Source organism: Ranitomeya variabilis, chromosome 2, assembly GCF_051348905.1.
Source record: "Ranitomeya variabilis isolate aRanVar5 chromosome 2, aRanVar5.hap1, whole genome shotgun sequence".
Lineage (NCBI taxonomy): Eukaryota > Metazoa > Chordata > Amphibia > Anura > Dendrobatidae > Ranitomeya > Ranitomeya variabilis.
Genome location: NC_135233.1, coordinates 641,172,329 through 641,194,111, shown reverse-complemented (window position 1 = coordinate 641,194,111; position 21,783 = coordinate 641,172,329). Strand labels below are relative to the sequence as shown.

The 21,783-nt window shown below is 43.4% G+C and overlaps 1 protein-coding gene across 1 annotated transcript in view; it reads right to left on the bottom strand.

Annotated features, from left to right (window-relative positions):
* The window catches only part of NDUFAF7 (NADH:ubiquinone oxidoreductase complex assembly factor 7), a 74,482-nt gene that overhangs the window by 27,066 nt on the left and 25,633 nt on the right, over positions 1 to 21,783 (bottom strand). The window contains exons 2-6 of the mRNA XM_077289119.1: positions 17,906 to 18,063; positions 17,331 to 17,411; positions 7,432 to 7,542; positions 4,793 to 5,006; positions 2,591 to 2,649 (exon numbers count right to left, since the gene is read on the bottom strand). Coding sequence (XP_077145234.1) covers positions 2,591 to 2,649; positions 4,793 to 5,006; positions 7,432 to 7,542; positions 17,331 to 17,411; positions 17,906 to 18,063 — 623 coding nt within the window. The remainder of the gene's footprint in view (positions 1 to 2,590; positions 2,650 to 4,792; positions 5,007 to 7,431; positions 7,543 to 17,330; positions 17,412 to 17,905; positions 18,064 to 21,783) is intronic.

Genomic DNA, 21,783 nt, shown 5'->3' with positions numbered 1-21,783 from the left:
TACACAAACACACACAGAACTTTGAAAAAGTATTCATGCTGTGAACATTTTTTTTACATTTTTCCCACAATCTTAAATGTATGCTATTGGGATCTTATGTGATAAACAAAATAGAATGTATTTGCAAAGTGTGAAGGAAATGATGCATGGTTTTCTGATAAATCTGAAAACTGACATGCGTTTGTATTCGCCCCCCCCCCCCCCCCCCCCCTAGTCTGATACCCCTAAATAATATGAGTGACCATTTGTTTCCAGCAGTCACAATTAATTCATTAAGTCCACCTGTGTATAATTTATTATCAGTATACCTACAGCTGTTCTCTGAAGACCTCAGAGGTTTGCTTAATAACATTAGCCATCAAGCAGCATAATGAAAAAACAAGGAATGCACCGGACAGGTCAGAGATAAAGTTGTGTAGAAGAGTAAAGTAACGTTTGGTTGTAAAAAAAACAAACAAACAATCTCTGAACATCTCATGAAGCACTGTTCAATCCATCATCCAAAAAAGGAAGGAGCATGACACAACTTCAAACCTACAAAGACATGGCCGTCCACCTAAACTGATATCCTAAGCAAGGAGAGCACTAATTAGAGAAGCAGCCTTGATGACCTGCAGAGATCCAGGTGGGAGAGTCTATCCACAGGACAATTATTAGTCATACACTCACCGATTCTGGCCTTTATGGAAGAATGGCAAAAAGAAAGCCTTTTTTAAAACAAGCCATAAGAAGTTCAGTTTACAAGAAGTCAAGTAGAGGACACAGATAGCATGTTGAAGAGGTTGCCCTGGTCAGATAACACCAAAGTAGAACTTTCTGGGCTAAATGCAAAACTCTGTGTGGCAGAAAATGAGCACTGCACATCACTCTGAAAACACCATCTCCACCATCAAACATGGTGGTGGCAGCATCATGCTGTGAGTTTGATTTTCTTCAGCAGGGACAAGTAAGCTGCCCAGAGTTGATGCGAAGATGGATGGAGTTTAATAACAAGCTATTATGGAGGAAACCATGTTATAGAGCCTGCAAAAGACTTGAGACTGGGGCAAAGATTCACATTCCAGGTAAACAGTGACCCTAAACATACTGCCAGGGCTACAATGAAAAGGTCAAGATCAAAGAATATTCATGTGTGAGAATGGTCCAGTCAGAGTCCAGACCTAAATCCCACTGAAAACCTGTGACAAGACTTGAGAATTGCTGATCACAGACGCTCTGCATCCAATCTCACTAAGATGGAGCTAGATTGCATAGACTGAGCAAAAAAATTCAGCCTCCAGATGTGGAAAGCTGGTAGAGACATACCCCAAAAGACTTGCAGCAGTAATTGTACCAAAAGGTGGTCCTACATAGTATTGACTCAGGGGGGCTGAATACAAATGAAAGTAATGAAATATCCATAGCATAGGGTCTAACTGATTTTTTTCCCCAGATATTTGTTAGAAGAGTTTGAATCCTTGTATCTTACTGCATTGACACAACCAGGTACGGACTGAGGCTGCAATTCAGCCCTGGCAATTGAAATCACACAGGCCCATGCTGTCACTGTCCTCCAGCACCAGATGGGATATATTACTAATATTACCCTGGATGGAGAAAAGGAAGATTTTCTACAAGACCAGTATTTCTAATGATACCTGTGGCCTGCTGGGGTAAGTGACGGAGTCAGTGACTTTGTGCTTCGTCACAGCTCTGTGTATGTTTCCCATTCTCATTAATCTCCACTCACTTTTATAGGTAAACCAAACCTCCTAAACATGATAGAACTTCCCAAGCTACTGGATCTCAAGTAGGATATCAGGATATTCCTATTTATCTTTGTCCTAAAGACGAGCGATTGATCAATTTCTTACGGTATATAGATCTTTTAAATGGGGAAATATAAAACCAAAACTCTCTTTTAAAATTCAACGAAAATAGACTGCATGACGGTATGAACTTCCCTACAGGTGTTAACAGGTACGCGGATACAACAGAGTAGACAATAAGGAGACAATGGTACTTTAGCCAACAACTATTTATTCGAGTAACACAAATTTAAGAGGTGACTTTGGCATAACATCAGGAAGTAATGCAAAGTGTGAAAAATGAAACATGTTACAAGGAGAATACAGTAATTCAGATGATATTGACAGACTATCATTCTAGGTGAGGTCTTAGTCTTAATACCCTGGACAAAAGGGCGTCACTATCACTACCAGGCCCATCACCATCGTCACTCTCTAGGCAACGCAGAAGGTCACACAGGCCCTAACGAGGGTGAATGATACCACCTCTCTGCACGCTTGCTGCCTTCATTCACTGGAGCGTTCCCCAGTCCCCACTATGGAAGCGACGGCTCACACGAACGTTCCTCTGCTGGGACCTAGTCATCTCTCTAGATCTCTCTCGACTACAGTTTTGTTCCCTGGACACACACAAGAGGTGAGACGAAGTTCAGAGTAACTCTGCCTATCTCATTATAGTGAATGGATCATCAGAGGTTCCACCTGAATCACGTATTTCGGAAATTTAGATGGAAACCCTGATGTAAGTGCTTAGAGTAGCAGACAGTATAATGTGAAAGGTACATTTTTATGCCTGAATTTACCTGTAATTTATGTATTGGTAATGCATCAAAAAATTCATGTGCTAAGAAGAATGTATAGCCTAATGGGGAAAAAAAATATTACAAATATTACAAATCACCAGACGTTTATTTCATTTTTAATTCTTAATTAACACACAGTAGCTATAAAAAAAATAATAATTGCCTTTTGCACTTTCTGTGACTGCAGACTTCTGAACCCTCACAGTGTAAGCATTGCATACTGTCAGGATTCATTGGTATTGATGGTGAGAGCGGACGGTCACATAACCATAAGTATGCGATTTGTATACTTCCAGCCACATTTCGACTAGATATGCTCCCTCAATTCACTAGTCTTTAACGGAGATTCCTGGCAAAATACAGTGCGCACGCTGTAAGGATTCTGCAGAATTTAGCAGAAGACCGGACATTCCCTTTAAAGGGACTCTGTCACCTGAATTTGGCGGGCTATGTAAATGCCCTGTGTCCGGTCCGATGGGCGGTGTTTCTTCTTTTGGCTCCACCCCATCCTTCCCCACTGTCCGCAATATATTTTCCGCAATTGGAGTAGGTGTCCTCTATAGTTCGCGCGTGCGCAATGCAATCTTGTCTCGCGCAAGCGCAGTATGCTTTGCCCATCTGCGGGCAGGGGCGAAAAGCATTACTGCACATGCGCCGGCACACTATGTTCCGGAAGTATTTCTCTGGGACATAGTGCGCCGGCGCATGCGCAGTAATGCTTTTCGGCTTTGCCCACAGGTGGGCAAAGCATACTGCGCGTGCGCAAGGCAAGATTGCATTGCGCACGCGCAAAGTATGGAGGACACCTACTCCAATTCCGGAAAATATTGCGGACAGCGGGAAGGATGGGGTGGAGGCAAAAAGAAGAAACACCGCCCATCGGACTGGATACAGGGCATTTACATAGCCCGCCAAATTCACGTGACAGAGTCCCTTTAACATTATTTCTCACATACTCATGGCCCCTTGCCCATTGAGCTGCACTGCCCCCCATTCATAGCTTTTGCAAATGCAGTGGCTTGTCTGTATGTACTCCAAAATAGTGCTATAAAAGTTACAACTCATCACTTAAAAAGACTAATAAAGGTACATCAGGAATAAACATAAAACCTGTGGCGGCCAAAATGGAAGGGCAAAAACAAAATATTTGATTTTATAGATAGCAAGTTCATTTCAAAGTTAAAACTATTCCCTTAGATTTATGAGACAACAAAATCCTCACTGCAACAGCCAGTATTCACATGGCAGTATTTAGGTCTTCCAAGTACGGTATGTTGTGTATTAAAGGGAATCTGCAACCAGATTTTTGCTATGCCATCTGAGAGCAGTAAGGTGAAAGGACAGAGCCCCTGCTTCCATTGATTTGTTATTTACTAGGCCGCATGCTGCAGGATTGATAAAATCGCTGTATCCTATGTTGCAGATCTACCAGTTCTCTGAATGCTGAACTTTGTGTAACCCAGCACACACCACTGAACTTTCTGTGTACACTGCGCATAGGCAGAAAGCTGACAATCAGTGATGGATGCATGGTTATACAGAACTTATGAGTATGGAGTATTACATGGCAGCAGGTTTACTTGTCTTTTAGTGAGAATATCCTGACAAAAAAGCAGTGATTTTATAAAAACCTACAGCAGCAGTCCAGTAAGTGATACATTGCTCAAATCAGGATCTCTGTCTTTGTATCATGCTGATCTCAGATTGGGAGGTGAAACCTGATGACTGTTCCCTTCCAGGAAACTTCTGACTGCAGACTCGGTTAACTTTAAAAAACAAACTATGCTTTATTTCTCCTGCCTGGGTGCAGCACTGTGTCTCTGCTGCAGCTACGGTCTGTGTTGTTTGGCTGCAGCGGTGACATCAAGTTAACAGCTTCCATCACCACTACAGCCAATGACTACGCTCAGCTGCTCAGGCAGTCTACATTGGCAGACACTCTGAAATCAGGAATTGGTGGCAGAGATGAGGTGTACCCCAGCAGGCACCACGGCAGTAGCAGAGACACAACGCTGGGTCCAGGGAGGGCGAGTACCTGCTCTTTTTGCAATTTGACAAGTATAAAAGTGTTTGGAGACCACTTTTCTTAAGGATGGAAACCCTATAAAGTCACTTTTTAGCCAGTTACAAGCCACAATGGATGACTAACATGACTATTTTAGCGGTTTGTAAAATTATTAAGGTATATAAACTCGGACTTACCTGCTGGAACATCTCGTACATCTTGGTACCAGGAAATCTGCAGACCTGATTTTGTTACACCTTTCTTGTAGGCTGAAGAATTTTCATCGTATTTCACTTCGACATTGCTCCCCGTTAGCCGGAGTGCCTGGATATCGCTCAGTTTAGGGCTCACTTCTACTAGGTGTACAGAAATATCGCAAGATTTCAGGAGATGCTGAAACTGACTGAAGACCTGAAAAGAAGTTATGAAATACATTGCAGCAACTGTGTAAAAAAAAGTTACACCTAAGGATTTAAAAGGGGGGTCCAAAGATGAAAACAAACATGCTTTTGGCGTGGATCTTTTTAAAATAATATATTGAGGCATACTCGCTGTCCATTACCCTCGTGGATCTAGTGCAAACAACCCTACAGGTCTATATCAGCTCCAGAAGTAGCTATGTTTATCACAGGAGCGCTGATTCTCTGATGTTGCGCTCTTCTAGTTACTTGACTGCTGCAGTCAATCATAGGCTTCAGCGCGTGTGTTTATCGCTTCCTGAGCTGGCGTAAACATCTGCAGTCAATCATAGGCTTCAATGCGTGCTTTAATTGCTTCCTGAACTGGCGCAAACATCTTCAGTCAATCATAGGCTTCAGAAGGAGCATGTGGAATGGACGCTGTAGATCGGCATGCGTGTCACTGTGCGTTCCACCAACCAGAAGTTACATAGTCGCACATGCACAGATGTGTTCATTGCTTCCTGAGCTGGCGCAAATATCTGCAGTCAATCACTGGCTTCAGCACGTGCGTTCAATGCTTCCTGAGCTGGCGCAGACATCTGCAATCATTGGCTTCAGCGCGTGCGTTCAATGCTTCCTGAGCTGGCGCAAACATCTGAAGGTCAATCATAGGCTTCAGTGCGTGCGTTCATTGCTTCCCGAGCTGGCGCAAACATCTGCAGTCAATCATAGGCTTCAGAAGGAGCATGTGGAATGGACGCTGTAGATCGGCATGCGTGTCACTGTGCGTTCCGCCAACCAGAAGTTACATAGTTGCACATGCACAGATGTGTTCATTGCTTCCTGAGCTGGCACAAATATCTGCAGTAAATCACTGGCTTCAGCGCATACGTTCAATGCTTCCTGAGCTGGCGCAAACATCTGCAGTCAATCATTGGCTTCAGCGCGTGTGTTCAATGCTTCCTGAACTCACCTGTCGTTGCAATAACTGCTGGTGGAGGAGCATGTGACCAGACCTGTCCATGCAATGACTGCTGGTGGAGGAGCATGTGACCAGACCTGTCCATGCAATGGCCGCTGGTGGAGGAGCGTGTGACCAGACCTGTCCATGCAATGACTGCTGGTGGAGGAGCATGTGACCAGACCTGTCCATGCAATGGCCGCTGGTGGAGAAGCATGTGACCAAACCTGTCCATGCAATGGCCACTGGTGGAGGAGCATGTGACCAGACCTGTCCATGCAATGACTGCTGGTGGAGGAGCATGTGACCAGACCTGTCCATGCAATGGCCATTGGTGGAGGAGCATGTGACCAGACCTGTCGATCAGCTTCCTCCAATAGAAAAGCAGCTTTCCCATGGCAGGTGTTTGTGTTTTGTACCTTTAAAACGAACCTGTGTCGTTGAGTATGCAGCCCGATATGTGGACAGCTTGGAATAGAGAAGGAGATGCTGAGCAGATTCAGTATAACTTGTATTATACTAATTAAGGTCCCTGGTGTTTAAATGGGCGGTCCTATTAATGATTGACAGCTATTTCTGCACCGTCATGCAGGGAAGACTGGAAACCACTGAATAGAACCGTCCACTGTACTCGTATGCTTCCAAACACAAGGGGTTTCAGTGCATGGACAGGTCTGGTCACATGCTCCTCCACCTGCAGTTATTGCAAGGACAGGTCTGGTCACATGCTCCTCCACCAGCGGCCATTGCATGGACAGGTCTGGTCACATGCTCCTCCACCAGCTGCCATTGCATGGACAGGTCTGGTCACATGCTCCTCCACCAGCAGTTATTGCAAGGACAGGTCTGGTCACATGCTCCTCCACCAGCAGTTATTGCAACGACAGGTCTGGTCACATGCTCCTCCACCAGCAGTTATTGCAACGACAGGTCTGGTCACATGCTCCTCCACCAGCGGCCATTGCATGGACAGGTTTGGTCACATGCTCCTCCACCAGCGGCCATTGCATGGACAGGTCTGGTCAAATGCTCCTCCACCAGCGGCCATTGCATGGACAGGTTTGGTCACATGCTTCTCCACCAGCGGCCATTGCATGGACAGGTCTGGTCACATGCTCCTCCACCAGCAGTCATTGCATGGACAGGTCTGGTCACATGCTCCTCCACCAGCGGCCATTGCATGGACAGGTTTGGTCACATGCTCCTCCACCAGCGGCCATTGCATGGACAGGTCTGGTCACATGCTCCTCCACCAGCTGCCATTGCATGGACAGGTCTGGTCACACGCTCCTCCACCAGCAGCCACTGCATGGACAGGTCTGGTCGCATGCTCCTCCACCAGCGGCCATTGCATGGACAGGTCTGGTCACATGCTCCTCTACCAGCGGCCATTGCATGGACACAAGTGCTGGTCAGCTTGTGAGGAAAGCTGCACTAATCAGAGAAAGTGGCCAACCTCTCCAACTACACTTACCCTTAGAATGTCATCCATTAGACTACCTTTTCCAGGACCTAGTTCCACTAACTTTAGCGATTTTGATTTTCCACCAGATATCCATTCACTAATGCACCAAATTCCAATTAGCTACGAAAAACACAAACAAGTTAATGTAGAATAAAGAAATAAATTAGAATATTAGAATAAAGAAATAAAAGTAAATTAAGCTTTCAAAATTGACATTAACATTTTGCCACAAATTACGGTATAATTTAAGTCAATGAGGTTTTAACAACTTCTATTTCACAGTGTAACAAAATCTGAGCTGAATGACAGACATTAGGTAGTGTCAAATTTCTAGCATGCCCTTCCTGGTACAGATGTCTTCCTCAGCATAGGAATAGGTGACGTACAACAAACTCCACACATAAACCAAGTATATTTTGGTGTTTCGAAATTTTTATGCAGATTTCCAAGCACTATAAGGAATAAAAAAAAACAGTAAAGTGACAAAGCTACAAACTCAACCACAGAACATAGAAGTGCTTTGTACCCATTAAACTATACAACAAAAAGACGACCCACTGACACAGCCTATAGTAAGCATGAACATGTCAGACAAGAACCAAATCACCTGCTATGCAGTCATCATACTAACCTAAATTGTTAATAATTTCCCAAGTAAGAACAATCATGTGCATGCTGTAAGTACAAAAAGCAATAGTAATGTCATGTATGAAAGTAATATGCAACAGCTACCACCATAGCAGGTATTGGAGCCACAATTAATATCAGAAAGAGTCTAAAGACATATATTACCTGTTCAGAGGAAAGATGGTAAATGTATGATCATTGGGGGTCAGATGGCTAACAGTCATATCAATAAGAGAACATGGGCCTGAAATGGAGCAGTGCTTTGTCCTGGCCAGACAGATGCTGGCTGAATTGTTCTATATATTTGCTTTTTGGTTCAGCATTTACAAAGTGTATGGAATTAGTTGAAGTATACAGATGCACTTGGCACTTTATCTGGTTTTTTTGGAAAGTTCTTTTGATATCAGCTAGTAGTTTGACAATTGTGGTCTTGATCAGTCCCATCAGGGTGGAATAGGGCCAGAAGGGTCAGCCATCGTTGAGCTGGGGACACCATCTGCGCTGTTATAGGGTGACAACCTCCGCGGCAAGGCAGGGATACGACAACAATGGAATAAGGCGAGGCAATGTCCCCTTGGTGTGTATTTTTTGCTGTTGTTCTTCAGCATTTTATGGTGGTGGTTCTATTTATGTATCGTTCACATATTTATTTTTAAATTGACTATCAAAAGTCATTTTTGTATATTTGAAAAAAGTGCAGAGTTTCTACAGTGAAATAAGTGTCTAAAATAATAATTTTACTACTGTATCCCTAAAAACTTTCACTTTCAGGATTGAGGCTTCAGAAGCCAAGCTGTCAGGCCTAGACTCTGGGGGGCATCGGATGATACATCGGACTTTAATGTAGAACATCACGGTTCAGCAGAAGGATTAGAGGGTTCTCTACCTTCAGGATGTTTAAATGCCCCAAACCAGCTTCTTTTTGGCCACAGAATGGCTTGGACTTTCTCCGTTCCGATTTTTTGTAATGTCCTTGGTAACAAGGGAATTTGAGGAAACACGCAGGCCAACCTGAACTTCCAAGGATGGGCAAATGTGTCTACCCTTTCCGCAGCACTGTTTGGATTCAGGGAGAAATATAGACCTACTGTCGCATTTTGATGACTCGCAAAAAGGTCTACTTCTGGATACCTTATTTGTTGGTTAGAAATTGTAAACTTTTGGTATTCAAGCTCCACTCTCCTGGATGTACTGTATATCTGTTCTGTGTAGGAAGTCTGTTTGAATAGTTTTGGAACCTTTTAGATAAAGAGCTGACAAGAACACGAGGTGTTGTTCTGCCCAGCCAAAGATTCTTGCTGAGACTTCCCACAGGTTTCCGAATTTTGTGCACGCCTGATGTTTTAAGTGAGCCACTGTGGTTATATTGTCTGAATAAATTCTGAGGTGAGTTCCCTGCAGTAAGGATTTTGCTGATCTGAGGCCTTCTTCTACAGCTATTAATTCTCTGAAATTTGAAGATTTCCTGTCCATGTTTTTCAGCCAGACACCTTGGAAGGCGACCTGAGACATAACAGCTCCCCATCCCCTTTTCCTGGCATCTGTTATTGATGATAGGGGTTGGTGAATCCAGGCTTTTCCTTTTGCAAGAGTTTCTGGGTTGAGCCGCCATTCAAATAATACCTTTAACTGATAAAGGTAGATGGATCCTTCTGCTGAGTGAACCTGAAGATCTATCTCAGAGTGAAAGAATGAAATTCTGAAGGACTGTTGTATAGGCCTGAGTCCAAGGAAATGACTGAATACACAATGCCATGGACCCCAGGACTGACATTGCGCATCTTACAGACACAGTCCTCCGGTTCCTTAGAGCATAAATCTAGGATCTAGGTAACTTTTAGGTACCGGAAGAGAAAAGGTTTGACCTCCGGGGATAAGTAGAATCCCTATGAAGACCTTTTCATTGGAAAGAGCCAAGTCTGATTTTTCCCAATTTATTATCCAATCTAGAGATGTTAAGAGTCTGTAGTGTAGAGGGGAGATGATCTCTGAGACATGGAATAAAGGGAGCCATAAATAAAAAATCGTACAGATAAGGGATGATGCATATATGTTGCTTTCTAACAAATTCTACCACCTCTGCAAATAATTTTTTGAATATCTGGGAAGCTGAGGAAATACCAGGCATGACAGAAAATCTTAGGAATCTTTGATACACTGGATGTATGGGCACGTGATAATGAGCATCCCGTAGGTCAATATTTGCCATGACAAAGTCTTTGCCTATTAAAGGGACCATGGATCTTATAGATTCCATTTTGAACCTTTTGCATGTAATATGGTGATTTAAGCTTTTTATATTTATGATAATCCTGTAGGCCCCTTCTGCTTTTCTTATGAGAAATTGGCAGAAATAATGACCTTTGCCCTGTTCCAGATTTGGAACTCGAGAAATCACTCCCGATGTCTGCACGTCTTGGAGCCCTGATATTAGAATCTTCTGTAACCTTAGAAATGGCAGAGATGTTACCTCCAGTTTTTGTAATTGGTAGGAGGAGAACTCTATTTTCATCCCCACTATGTCAGATTCCAGAATTCTCTGATAAGCCAATTTCTTCTGCCACTGAGAATGAAATCTTGAAATTGTGCCTCCTATTTGCCTGGAATCTTTCTTGATGTTGGTTTTGAAAAATATTTCTTCCTCCTCCTCCTCCTTTGGGGTAACTCCAGCGATCCGATTTACCTTTCCCTCTGTACTGAGGGGTCTGATTCTTAGGTGGACAAAACGATCTTCTCTTGAATTATGCATTATTTCTATTTATTGCTTATTATTTACCATTTTACACTACCCAGTATGATTTATTATTAACTATATGAGGTGGTACTCCATCTTACCTTTACTTGTCCGCCTACAGATCATCCGTATTTTCCTGGTATACATATACTTGTCACACTATGCTTGACAAGTGTGACCAACCTGTCAATCACTTTTCCAAGCGATGCATCAAATCACTTGGAAAACGCAAGCATTTTGCAAGCTAAAAACGGCTGCAAAACACTTGTGTTTTGCGGGAAAACGCATGCGAATTCCGCATGCGTTTTACCCACGGCAGGGAGTTGCGGAAATGCTGCGGACATTTCCACAGCATTTCTGCAACGTGGGCACATAGCCTAAAACATTTCTCTCCAGTCCTTAGATATGATCATTCTACTCGCTGTTTTACTTCCCACCTCTATGGAGTTTGCCATTTCTTCCTGACACCAGTTTCATATTTTTCTTCCATCACTTCCAGGAAATGTATTCCCTTTTTATTAAAGAACACTTCCATTACGTTTTTTATTCATTAAATGTGTGCATGTAATGTAGTGTGATAGTATCAAAATACTCACCCACCCTTGCTCTCTCCGGTGTCCAGCGCTGTTTTTCTCTGCTCCTCAGTGACACTACCAAAATCATGACTAACTGTCTCACTCTGTGTGTGACCCGGAAGTCGCTTTTACAATGAAAGTCTATGGATCCTCGTTCTGACCCTTCACACGCTTTCAATATATCAGCCATTTCCAAGTAACGCAGAGTGTAACGTGACGCCGGCCATTCTGCAGAGCAGAGACGTCACTGAGGAGAAGAATGGCGCTTGACACAGAAGACAGCGGTAGGTATGTTAATACACTCATCATATTAGGGCTTGTTTTTTATGGGACGGTTTGCTGGATTTATTTTTATTATTATACATTTTTATAGCGCCATTTATTCCATGGAGCTTTACATGTGAACGGGGCAAATTTTTAATTTGTATTCATTTATATAATTTTTTCTACCTATGACTTTTTGAGCGCTTTTTCGTTTTTCTGTGTGTCAGTATGATTAAAAACTAATATTTTTGGTGTGTTTTTATGGTGTTTGCCATATGGAATAAATAACGTGACAAACACAGGTAAATACACTGGGTTGGTAGACCCAAATATAGTACAAAGTGGGTATGTGCTAAGTACGACAGAATGGTATGAACCATGTTTATACAAAATATAATATAAACATTGGATATTATTTTATCATTATGACAACTTATAAGTTCATGCAATGCTCACAAACAAGCTTATATTAACAATGTAAGTATAACGGTTCACACTGTAAGATGGCCGCCGGACGAGTCCTTGAGGGGAGATATGTGTCATTAGCTCCGCTGATGTGAGCTCGGAAGGATGCTCCAGCACATATAGTGCTGAGAGAGTTATTAGGCCATTCCAGGGCCGAGTTTTAGCAATCATAAGAGATGGGTGGGAAAGGCTGCTAACATATCCCCACACCAGGGGAGTGGTTTGGCTAATAAAATGGAGGCCAATTGTCTCATTCAGTGTCCTGAGCTGAACATGAGTGGATCTCCTGTGTGTTGGTCTGTGCTAAGGCATAAACAACTGGACACAATCCTGAGCGGGTGGACCCACTGTATATTGTATGGACTTTTTACTTTATAGTTTCACTTTGTCCCGGAAAAGGATGTGCTTTTGTTTTGCTATCCTGAGCGGCTTATGAAGTTTGAATAAACTTGCCTGGACATTGCAGCAATACGGCTTCCTGTGCCTGCCTCAGCCGCAGCTGAGCGAGTGCCAACCTCTACAATACCCAATAATAAGATCATACTCTTATGGCCATTTAACCATGAAAAGTATAAAGGGCACCATCATAGACATATGTGAAATTCATGTAGTCATGAAATCAAACCCAGCCTTGGTCTATGAAAAATTATAGGGGTATCCAGCAGAATCACTGTCCAAACACTAGCCATTATATCAGCCTGAAAATAAGGTAAAGTTGCCAACAATGAAGGCTAAATGCAAATACAATAATACACCCAGTGGTATGGACATGGCTCCAAATCAGACAAGGTGATTTTCTGGATTTGTTTTCTCATTTTGACTCTTATAGTTGTGGTCTACCTATGATGTCAATTACAGGCCTCACTCTTCTTTTTAAGTGGTAGAAGTTAAGTTGCACAATTGGTGGCTGACTAAATACTTTTTTCCCCACTGTATAGATGACCGGAATAGTGATGCTGATGAGAGCGTCATCAGCGCTAACCATCTTAGTAGTCATTTCAAAACTGTGCAGAAGGGTGCTGAGGTCCTTAATCTGGGCCCACTCTGTAAACGTGATATGCGCCACGTCCATACTGCATTGGCCCAGGTTATACGACATGACATACTGCGTCAGGGCTTGTTGCTGCTGCCACAGTCACTGCAACATGTGCAAAGTGGAATTCCACCATGTCGGCACATCGCATATCAACCTGTTAACTGGCATGGACAAAGACCTCTGTATCAATGCAAGTCGATGTCCTGAGGGGTGCGACCGGTGTAAATGAGCACACAGCTTACGTGCTTTCTGGAGCAGCTCACCCAGGCCAGGATAGTGGCAGAGAAAACGCTATACCCCCAGGTTGAGGATGTGAGCCATGCAAGGCATGTGTGTTTTTGCCTCACGGTAGGGCCGCCACCAGGTTCACATCGTTATCGGACACGGCCTTCCCTGGATGCAGGTTCAGCGGAGACAGCCATTGATCAAACTCAGCCTGGAAAGCTGTCCACAACTCTTCAGCTGTATAACTGCGATCTCCAAGGCATATCAATTTTAATACTGCCTGATTGCAGTGAGCCCTGGCTGCGCAGTACGGAGGTGGTGGGGATTCGCTCTGCACTGTTGGAACGCATGTCTCGTTAAGGCAGAGGTTGAGGGCGCAGGTGGAGGCCCTACAGGAGATAGAGGAGGCAGAAGCAGTGGAGAAAGAGTTAAATGTTTAGGTTTGTCCTGCAAGCCTTGGGGATTCCAAGACTTGTGGAGCAGCACCTATCCCCACAGCCACCAAAGTCACCCAGTGTCCATTCAGCGAGATGTAACGCCCTTGGCCAGGCTTACTTGTCCAAGTGTCTGTGATGAAATGCACCCTGGCAGACAGAGATTTAGTCGAGGAACGGGTGAGGTCTGCGACATGCTGATGTAGCGCAGGCACAGCTTTCTTAGAAAAGTAATGGCGACTGGGCAATTGGTTCCGGGGGGACTGTGACAGCCATCAGCTTTTGGAAACCGTTTGTATCTACCAGGCGGAAAGGCAGCATTTCCATGGCCAACAGATTGGAGATGGTGGAGTTCAACCTTTTAGCTTTGTCACGTGTAGGAAGAAACAATCTTTTACGCGACCACAACTGTTGAACTATGGGCTGGTTGCTGTGTTGAGAGAGGGCGGAGTACGGTGAACCGGACAAACTGCTGGACCCTGAGAGAGGTGCAGGCGGAGATGTTATGGTGGATTGAGAAATTTGTGGTGTGCTCATTCTCTGATATCAGTCAAAAACAGCAGGAATGTCTGCTTCCATTACAGCTGATGGTGGGCTCTCAGTCAGCGGAGCGGTTAAAGAACCAGAGGTTCTGCGGTCAAACAGCTGCATCTCAATAGTTGGCACAGTAACAGAGGAGGAGGAAGAAGCAGCAGATGCCATTGATGGGGCAGCTGATGGTTGTTGAGGTCTGCTGGTCCTCATTTTTGTGCAGTGGGATTAACACAGTAAAGCATGTTGATTGCGCATGTGAGGGTTCATACATGTAGTAGTCAAATTACTACACTTTTTACCTCGACTCAGGTTTTTTTTGCAAGCTGGCAGATTACGTGAGTTAGCTCATTCTTTGCAGTGTCAAAAAGGCCCAGGCTAGGCAACCCTTGCCACCCCTGCGAGCTGCAGACCTGCGGACACTGCTGGTCACAGGCACAGTTGTGGCTGAGCATGCATTGCTCATCGTGGCTGCATCACTACGTGTCTGTGACGTATGGCGCAATGTAACCTCCTTGTCTTCCTCCTCAGATGACCTACTCAGCTGTGTGCCTCTATGTTCACGCCAACTGGGATCTAACACCTCATCATCATCATCCTGTGTGTTATCACATTCCTCGTCTTTGGAGTCACCCTCCTCCTCGTCTTGCCCTGACAGCACAGTGCAGTAAGCGTGAGCCTCAGACATCTGAATCTCATCAGGATCATTTCCCCCACAGGGGTTAACGTCTGATGGCGAGGGTCATGATGCTGTTCAGACCCTACTTCATCCTGCCCCGGATGCCCTGCCCTAGGCTCTGTTTGATTATGCACCTGTGTCTGGGCCTGTCTCACCCTTTATCTTTGGTGCTGGTTAGGCAGTGTGAAGGTTGGACCCGAAATGTCTATGCTTGGACCTGCTAAATGTCTCATTTTTGAAACTCAGTTAGAAATCAATATGTGCACTTTATGCATTGCGTTCTGACCATAAGCAGCGCTGGCTTCTCCCCTTTTTTTATGACACTAGGAACACAAGCATTTTTTTGTGGCCTATGGATCAGGCCGCTAAAACACACTAGATGCTACAAACAATTTGAAAGTCAGGTCCCCTACTGTATGACACTAGGAACAGAATAATTTTTGTGGCCTATGGATCAGGCCTCTATAACACACTAGATTCTACAAACTATTTTAAAGGTAAGGGGGAGATGGATAAAGTCAGCTTACCAGTCTTCATTAGATTCCAAGGTCCATCCACGCACGGAGCCGCCCTGATCAAAGGTGTAGTCAAATTGCAAGCAGAAAAAAAGGGTTGTCTTCAGCATAAAAATTCATATGAATAAAACTTCACTTTTATATATACCTTTGTTAAAAACATGGCCTCAGATTTGTACAAGTTGTGGGGTCCCTGGTAACCAACGTGTTTCTGCCTATGAGGTCTTACTCATGGTATGAATACGGTCCCTCATCATGATAGTTATATACAGATCAACAAAGAAGTGACAAGTGTAATCGTTAATTTCTTTAAACAGACAGGTGAAAACTCCCTGCCATGTTAACCCTTGTAAAGACAGCACAAAGTGATATCACACAAAAAAGCAACAAAAAAAAGAAAGAAAGCTCTAAACTAAAAGTGAAGTTTTATTCATATGAGTTTCTACTTTGGAGACAACCCTTTTTTCTGCTTGCAATCTGACTACGCCTTTGATCAGGGCGGCTCCGTGTGCGATGGAACTTGGAATCTAATGAAGACTGGTAAGCTGACTTTATCCATCTCCCCCTTACCTTACTAATTGACTTATTCTGATCTTGTTGTGCTCCCTACCTTTTTTGGATATAATTTTTTTTTCACATTTGTACATTCTTATATAGACTATGGAAATAACTGGTGCAGTGACTTTTGATATGGACAGACATTGTCTCAGTAAATTTTCCTCAATTTTCAACCAGATCAGTGAAGGCACTACTACATGTAATAATGGGGGGGCTTCCCTGGTTAATTCTTTAGAAGATCTTTTTAGAAAGTTAGAGACATAGGTCTATTTATTAGAACCAACATAACATTTAAAGCACATAAAATTACCTCAACAGATATTCCGGGGACCCACCACACCCGACGCACCTTAAGCAATGAAATGCTTCGTCCAGCCCGGACTTCCTCCTCATGTTCAATCCGTAAGTATGCTGGAACAGTGACGCCAGCGCTGATCAGGTGCCGGGGTCATGTGTCACAACACCGCACGAAAACCCCAGGGAGAGTGAGTGCCGACACCGCGGGAACGGTGGCGGCACGGGAGTGGAGTATAGGTGTTTGTATTTTATCGGGGCCAAGCGTGGGGTATGAGAAGGGTTTGTCTTAGTAGTGGACAACCCCTTTAAAGGTCAATACTAGCTCCATTACTAAGGAGTTAAAGAAGTTCTCTATTACTATTGCTTAACCACAAGTTTATGTGCACATGCTAAGCATTTGCTGCAGAGATTTCTGCACCCAAAATGTGTCTATTGGCAGTAAAAGCGCTATGTAAAAAAAAAACTAAACAGTTTTCAATATGTTTTCCCCACTCATTAGAATGGGTGAAGAATGCTGCAAAATCGCTGAAAAAAATGAGGTGCTGCATATTTGTAGACGATTTTAATATGCAAGAAAAAAAAAAGCAGCGGGTGCATGAAAATTCAGAAATCTCATACACTTTGCTGCTGGGACAGTAAAAAGCTGTGTTTTTGTGAAAAAAATGTGAGGAAAAATGCAAACTTTATTAGTATAACTTCACCAATCTTAAAAAAAATTAAGACCACCACACTTTTTGCTAACAGGTCAAGTCCATGCTATATTTAGTGATGACTGCATTGGCGTGACAAGATTTGATTGTGGCATTGAAGGGGTTAAATACTTAGATGCTATTTTATAACTGGTACTTGTGTTTGTTGAAAAATTATGCCCAAATTTTCCAACTACAGTGATGCGTTGACCATGGTAGGAGTGCCCAGATGATGCCCTTCAGGTGGGGGTTAAAGATCATTGCACATATTACACATACCTCTCCAAACACTTGGCTTATTTCAGGGGACGTGACGAAATCTCCATGTTCTCCCAGCATGTCCTGGTGCATATAGTAGCCCTGGGGAACAAGGAAAGATGCAGAAATCCTGAGATTTCTAGGGAAATATATACAACTACAGATGACATACAGGAACGACTAAGGTTACCAAAGAAAGCTCAAGATTTTCACAAATGAATGATTTAATAATGCTAAATAACATTTAGAACATTAACTTGTTAAACATTATTGCAGACATAAAAACGCATCAATATTAAATTGACATAATCAGAAATGACCTCTTATTTTGCTGGGGGAAGCCATGGCCACTCAGGAATCTCACCTGGAAAGGCAGAAATCCAGTATTACATGGTAGCTGGCCGGATGAACCCCATCAGTGGAATTCGGGAGCAGCTCTCAGGGTGGCTCTCCAGAACGGCTCTTCAGCTTTTTTCTAGGTTTATTATTTTACCCATTGAAGAATGTAACTATTTTTATTCCTATTACTTGAGGGTTAATGTGATTATATAATAAAGATATTGCTTTCTTTACATCAATCAAAATGGAGGCTGTACCTTTATGGGATTTGTTAGAACCTCTCTCATGTATTCAGCCACTGTAATAGGACCGGTTGCTTTAATTTTCATAACAAGATGCTTGAGAAGCTGGTTGCAATCCTTGGAGTCTCCAGCTTTGTTACTTTGGTACCGGCCGAGGTAACTTCCGGCAAATGCTAAAATATAGAAGAAAGAATTGTTTTAATCCCTTAGCGCCACAGCCTGTTCTCACCTTCCTGACCAGGCCAAATTTTACAGTTATGACCAGTGTCACTTTATGAGGTAATAATTCTGGAATGCTTCAACGGATCCCACTGATTCTGAGATTGTTTTTTTTTTCGTTACATATTGTTCTTCATGTAAGTGATACATTTATCTCGATGCGCATTTATGAAAATACTAGATGGTGACCCGATTCTAACGCATCGGGTATTCTAGAATATGTATGTCCACGTAGTATATTGCCCTGTTACGTAGTATACTGCCCATTGACATAGTATATTGCCCAGTGACGTAGTATATTGTCCAGTGACGTAGTATATTGCCCAGCCACGTAGTATATTGCCCAGCTACGTAGTATATTGCCCAGTGACGTAGTATATTGCCCAGTGACATAGTATATTGCCCAGCCACGTAGTATATTGCCCAGTTACGTAGTATATTGCCCAGTGACATAGTATATTGCCCAGCCACGTAGTATATTGCCCAGTTACGTAGTATATTGCCCATTGACATAGTATATTGCCCAGCCACATAGTATTTTGCCCAGTGACGTAGTATATTGTCCAGTGACGTAGTATATTGCCCAGCCACGTAGTATATTGCCCAGCTACGTAGTATATTGCCCAGTGACGTAGTATATTGCCCAGTGACATAGTATATTGCCCAGCCACGTAGTATATTGCCCAGTTACGTAGTATATTGCCCAGTGACATAGTATATTGCCCAGCCACGTAGTATATTGCCCAGTTACGTAGTATACTGCCCATTGACATAGTATATTGCCCAGTGACGTAGTATATTGTCCAGTGACGTAGTATATTGCCCAGCCACGTAGTATATTGCCCAGCTACGTAGTATATTGCCCAGTGACGTAGTATATTGCCCAGTGACATAGTATATTGCCCAGCCACGTAGTATATTGCCCAGTTACGTAGTATATTGCCCAGTGACATAGTATATTGCCCAGCCACGTAGTATATTGCCCAGTTACGTAGTATATTGCCCATTGACATAGTATATTGCCCAGCCACATAGTATTTTGCCCAGTGACGTAGTATATTGTCCAGTGACGTAGTATATTGCCCAGCCACGTAGTATATTGCCCAGCTACGTAGTATATTGCCCAGTGACGTAGTATATTGCCCAGTGACATAGTATATTGCCCAGCCACGTAGTATATTGCCCAGTTACGTAGTATATTGCCCAGTGACATAGTATATTGCCCAGCCACGTAGTATATTGCCCAGTTACGTAGTATATTGCCCATTGACATAGTATATTGCCCAGCCACATAGTATTTTGCCCAGTTACGTAGTATATTGCCCAGTGACATAGTATATTGCCCAGCCACGTAGTATATTGCCCAGTTACGTAGTATATTGCCCATTGACATAGTATATTGCCCAGTGACGTAGTATATTGTCCAGTGACGTAGTATATTGCCCAGCCACGTAGTATATTGCCCAGCTACGTAGTATATTGCCCAGTGACGTAGTATATTGCCCAGTGACGTAGTATATTGCCCAGCCACGTAGTATATTGCCCAGTTACGTAGTATATTGCCCAGTGACGTAGTATTTTGCCCAGTTACGTAGTATATTGCCCAGTGACATAGTATATTGCCCAGCCACGTAGTATATTGCCCAGTTACGTAGTATATTGCCCAGTGACGTAGTATTTTGCCCAGTTACGTAGTATATTGCCCAGTGACATAATATATTGCACAGCTACGTAGTATATTGCCCAGTGACGTAGTATATTGCCCAGCCACGTAGTATATTGCCCAGTTACGTAGTATATTGCCCAGTGACATAGTATATTGCCCAGCCACGTAGTATATTGCCCAGTTACGTAGTATATTGCCCATTGACATAGTATATTGCCCAGCCACATAGTATTTTGCCCAGTGACGTAGTATATTGTCCAGTGACGTAGTATATTGCCCAGCCACGTAGTATATTGCCCAGCTACGTAGTATATTGCCCAGTGACGTAGTATATTGCCCAGTGACATAGTATATTGCCCAGCCACGTAGTATATTGCCCAGTTACGTAGTATATTGCCCAGTGACATAGTATATTGCCCAGCCACGTAGTATATTGCCCAGTTACGTAGTATATTGCCCATTGACATAGTATATTGCCCAGCCACATAGTATTTTGCCCAGTTACGTAGTATATTGCCCAGTGACATAGTATATTGCCCAGCCACGTAGTATATTGCCCAGTTACGTAGTATATTGCCCATTGACATAGTATATTGCCCAGTGACGTAGTATATTGTCCAGTGACGTAGTATATTGCCCAGCCACGTAGTATATTGCCCAGCTACGTAGTATATTGCCCAGTGACGTAGTATATTGCCCAGTGACGTAGTATATTGCCCAGCCACGTAGTATATTGCCCAGTTACGTAGTATATTGCCCAGTGACGTAGTATTTTGCCCAGTTACGTAGTATATTGCCCAGTGACATAGTATATTGCCCAGCCACGTAGTATATTGCCCAGTTACGTAGTATATTGCCCAGTGACGTAGTATTTTGCCCAGTTACGTAGTATATTGCCCAGTGACATAGTATATTGCACAGCCACGTAGTATATTGCCCAGCTACGTAGTATATTGCCCAGTGACATAGTATATTGCCCAGCCACGTAGTATATTGCCCAGTTACGTAGTATATTGCCCAGTGACGTAGTATTTTGCCCAGTTACGTAGTATATTGCCCAGTGACATAGTATATTGCCCAGCCACGTAGTATATTGCCCAGTTACGTAGTATATTGCCCAGTGACGTAGTATTTTGCCCAGTTACGTAGTATATTGCCCAGTGACATAGTATATTGCACAGCCACGTAGTATATTGCCCAGCTACGTAGTATATTGCCCAGTGACGTAGTATATTTCCCAGTTACGTAGTATACAGCACAGAGCCACGTAGCATATTGCCCAGCCACGTAGTATACAGCACACAGCCACGTAGTATATTCCCAGCCACGTAGTATATTGCCCAGTTACGTAGTATATTGCCCAGCCATGTAGTATATTGCCCAGCCACGTAGTATACAGCACAGAGCCACGTAGTATATTGCCCAGCCACGTAGTATATTGCCCAGTTACGTAGTATATTGCCCAGTTACGTAGTATATTGCCCAGCCATGTAGTATATTGCCCAGCCACGTAGTATATTGCCCAGTGACGTAGTATATTGCCCAGTGACGTAGTATACAGCACAGAGCCACGTAGTATATTGCACAGCAACGTAGTATACAGCACAGAGCCACGTAGTATATTGCCCAGCCACGTAGTATATTGGCCAGTCACGTAGTATATTGCCCAGCTACATAGTATATTGCCCAGCCACGTATGTCACACGTTAATTAATAAAAAATAAACATATACTCACCTTCCGAGGGCCCCTTGTAGTTCTGTCGCCTGTGTGCGGTGCAGGCGGCAGCTTCCAGTCCCAGGGTGTGATGACGTCGTGGTCACATGACCGTGACATCATGGCAGGTCCTTGTCGCATACCATCCTTAGCACCGGAACCTGCCGCTTGCATGGCGCGGTCACCGGAGCGTCGCGAAGAGCGGGAAAGGTGAGTATATAATGATTTTTTTTTTTTTTTTTTTTAACATTAGATGTTTTTACTATTGACGCTGCATAGGCAGCATCAATAGT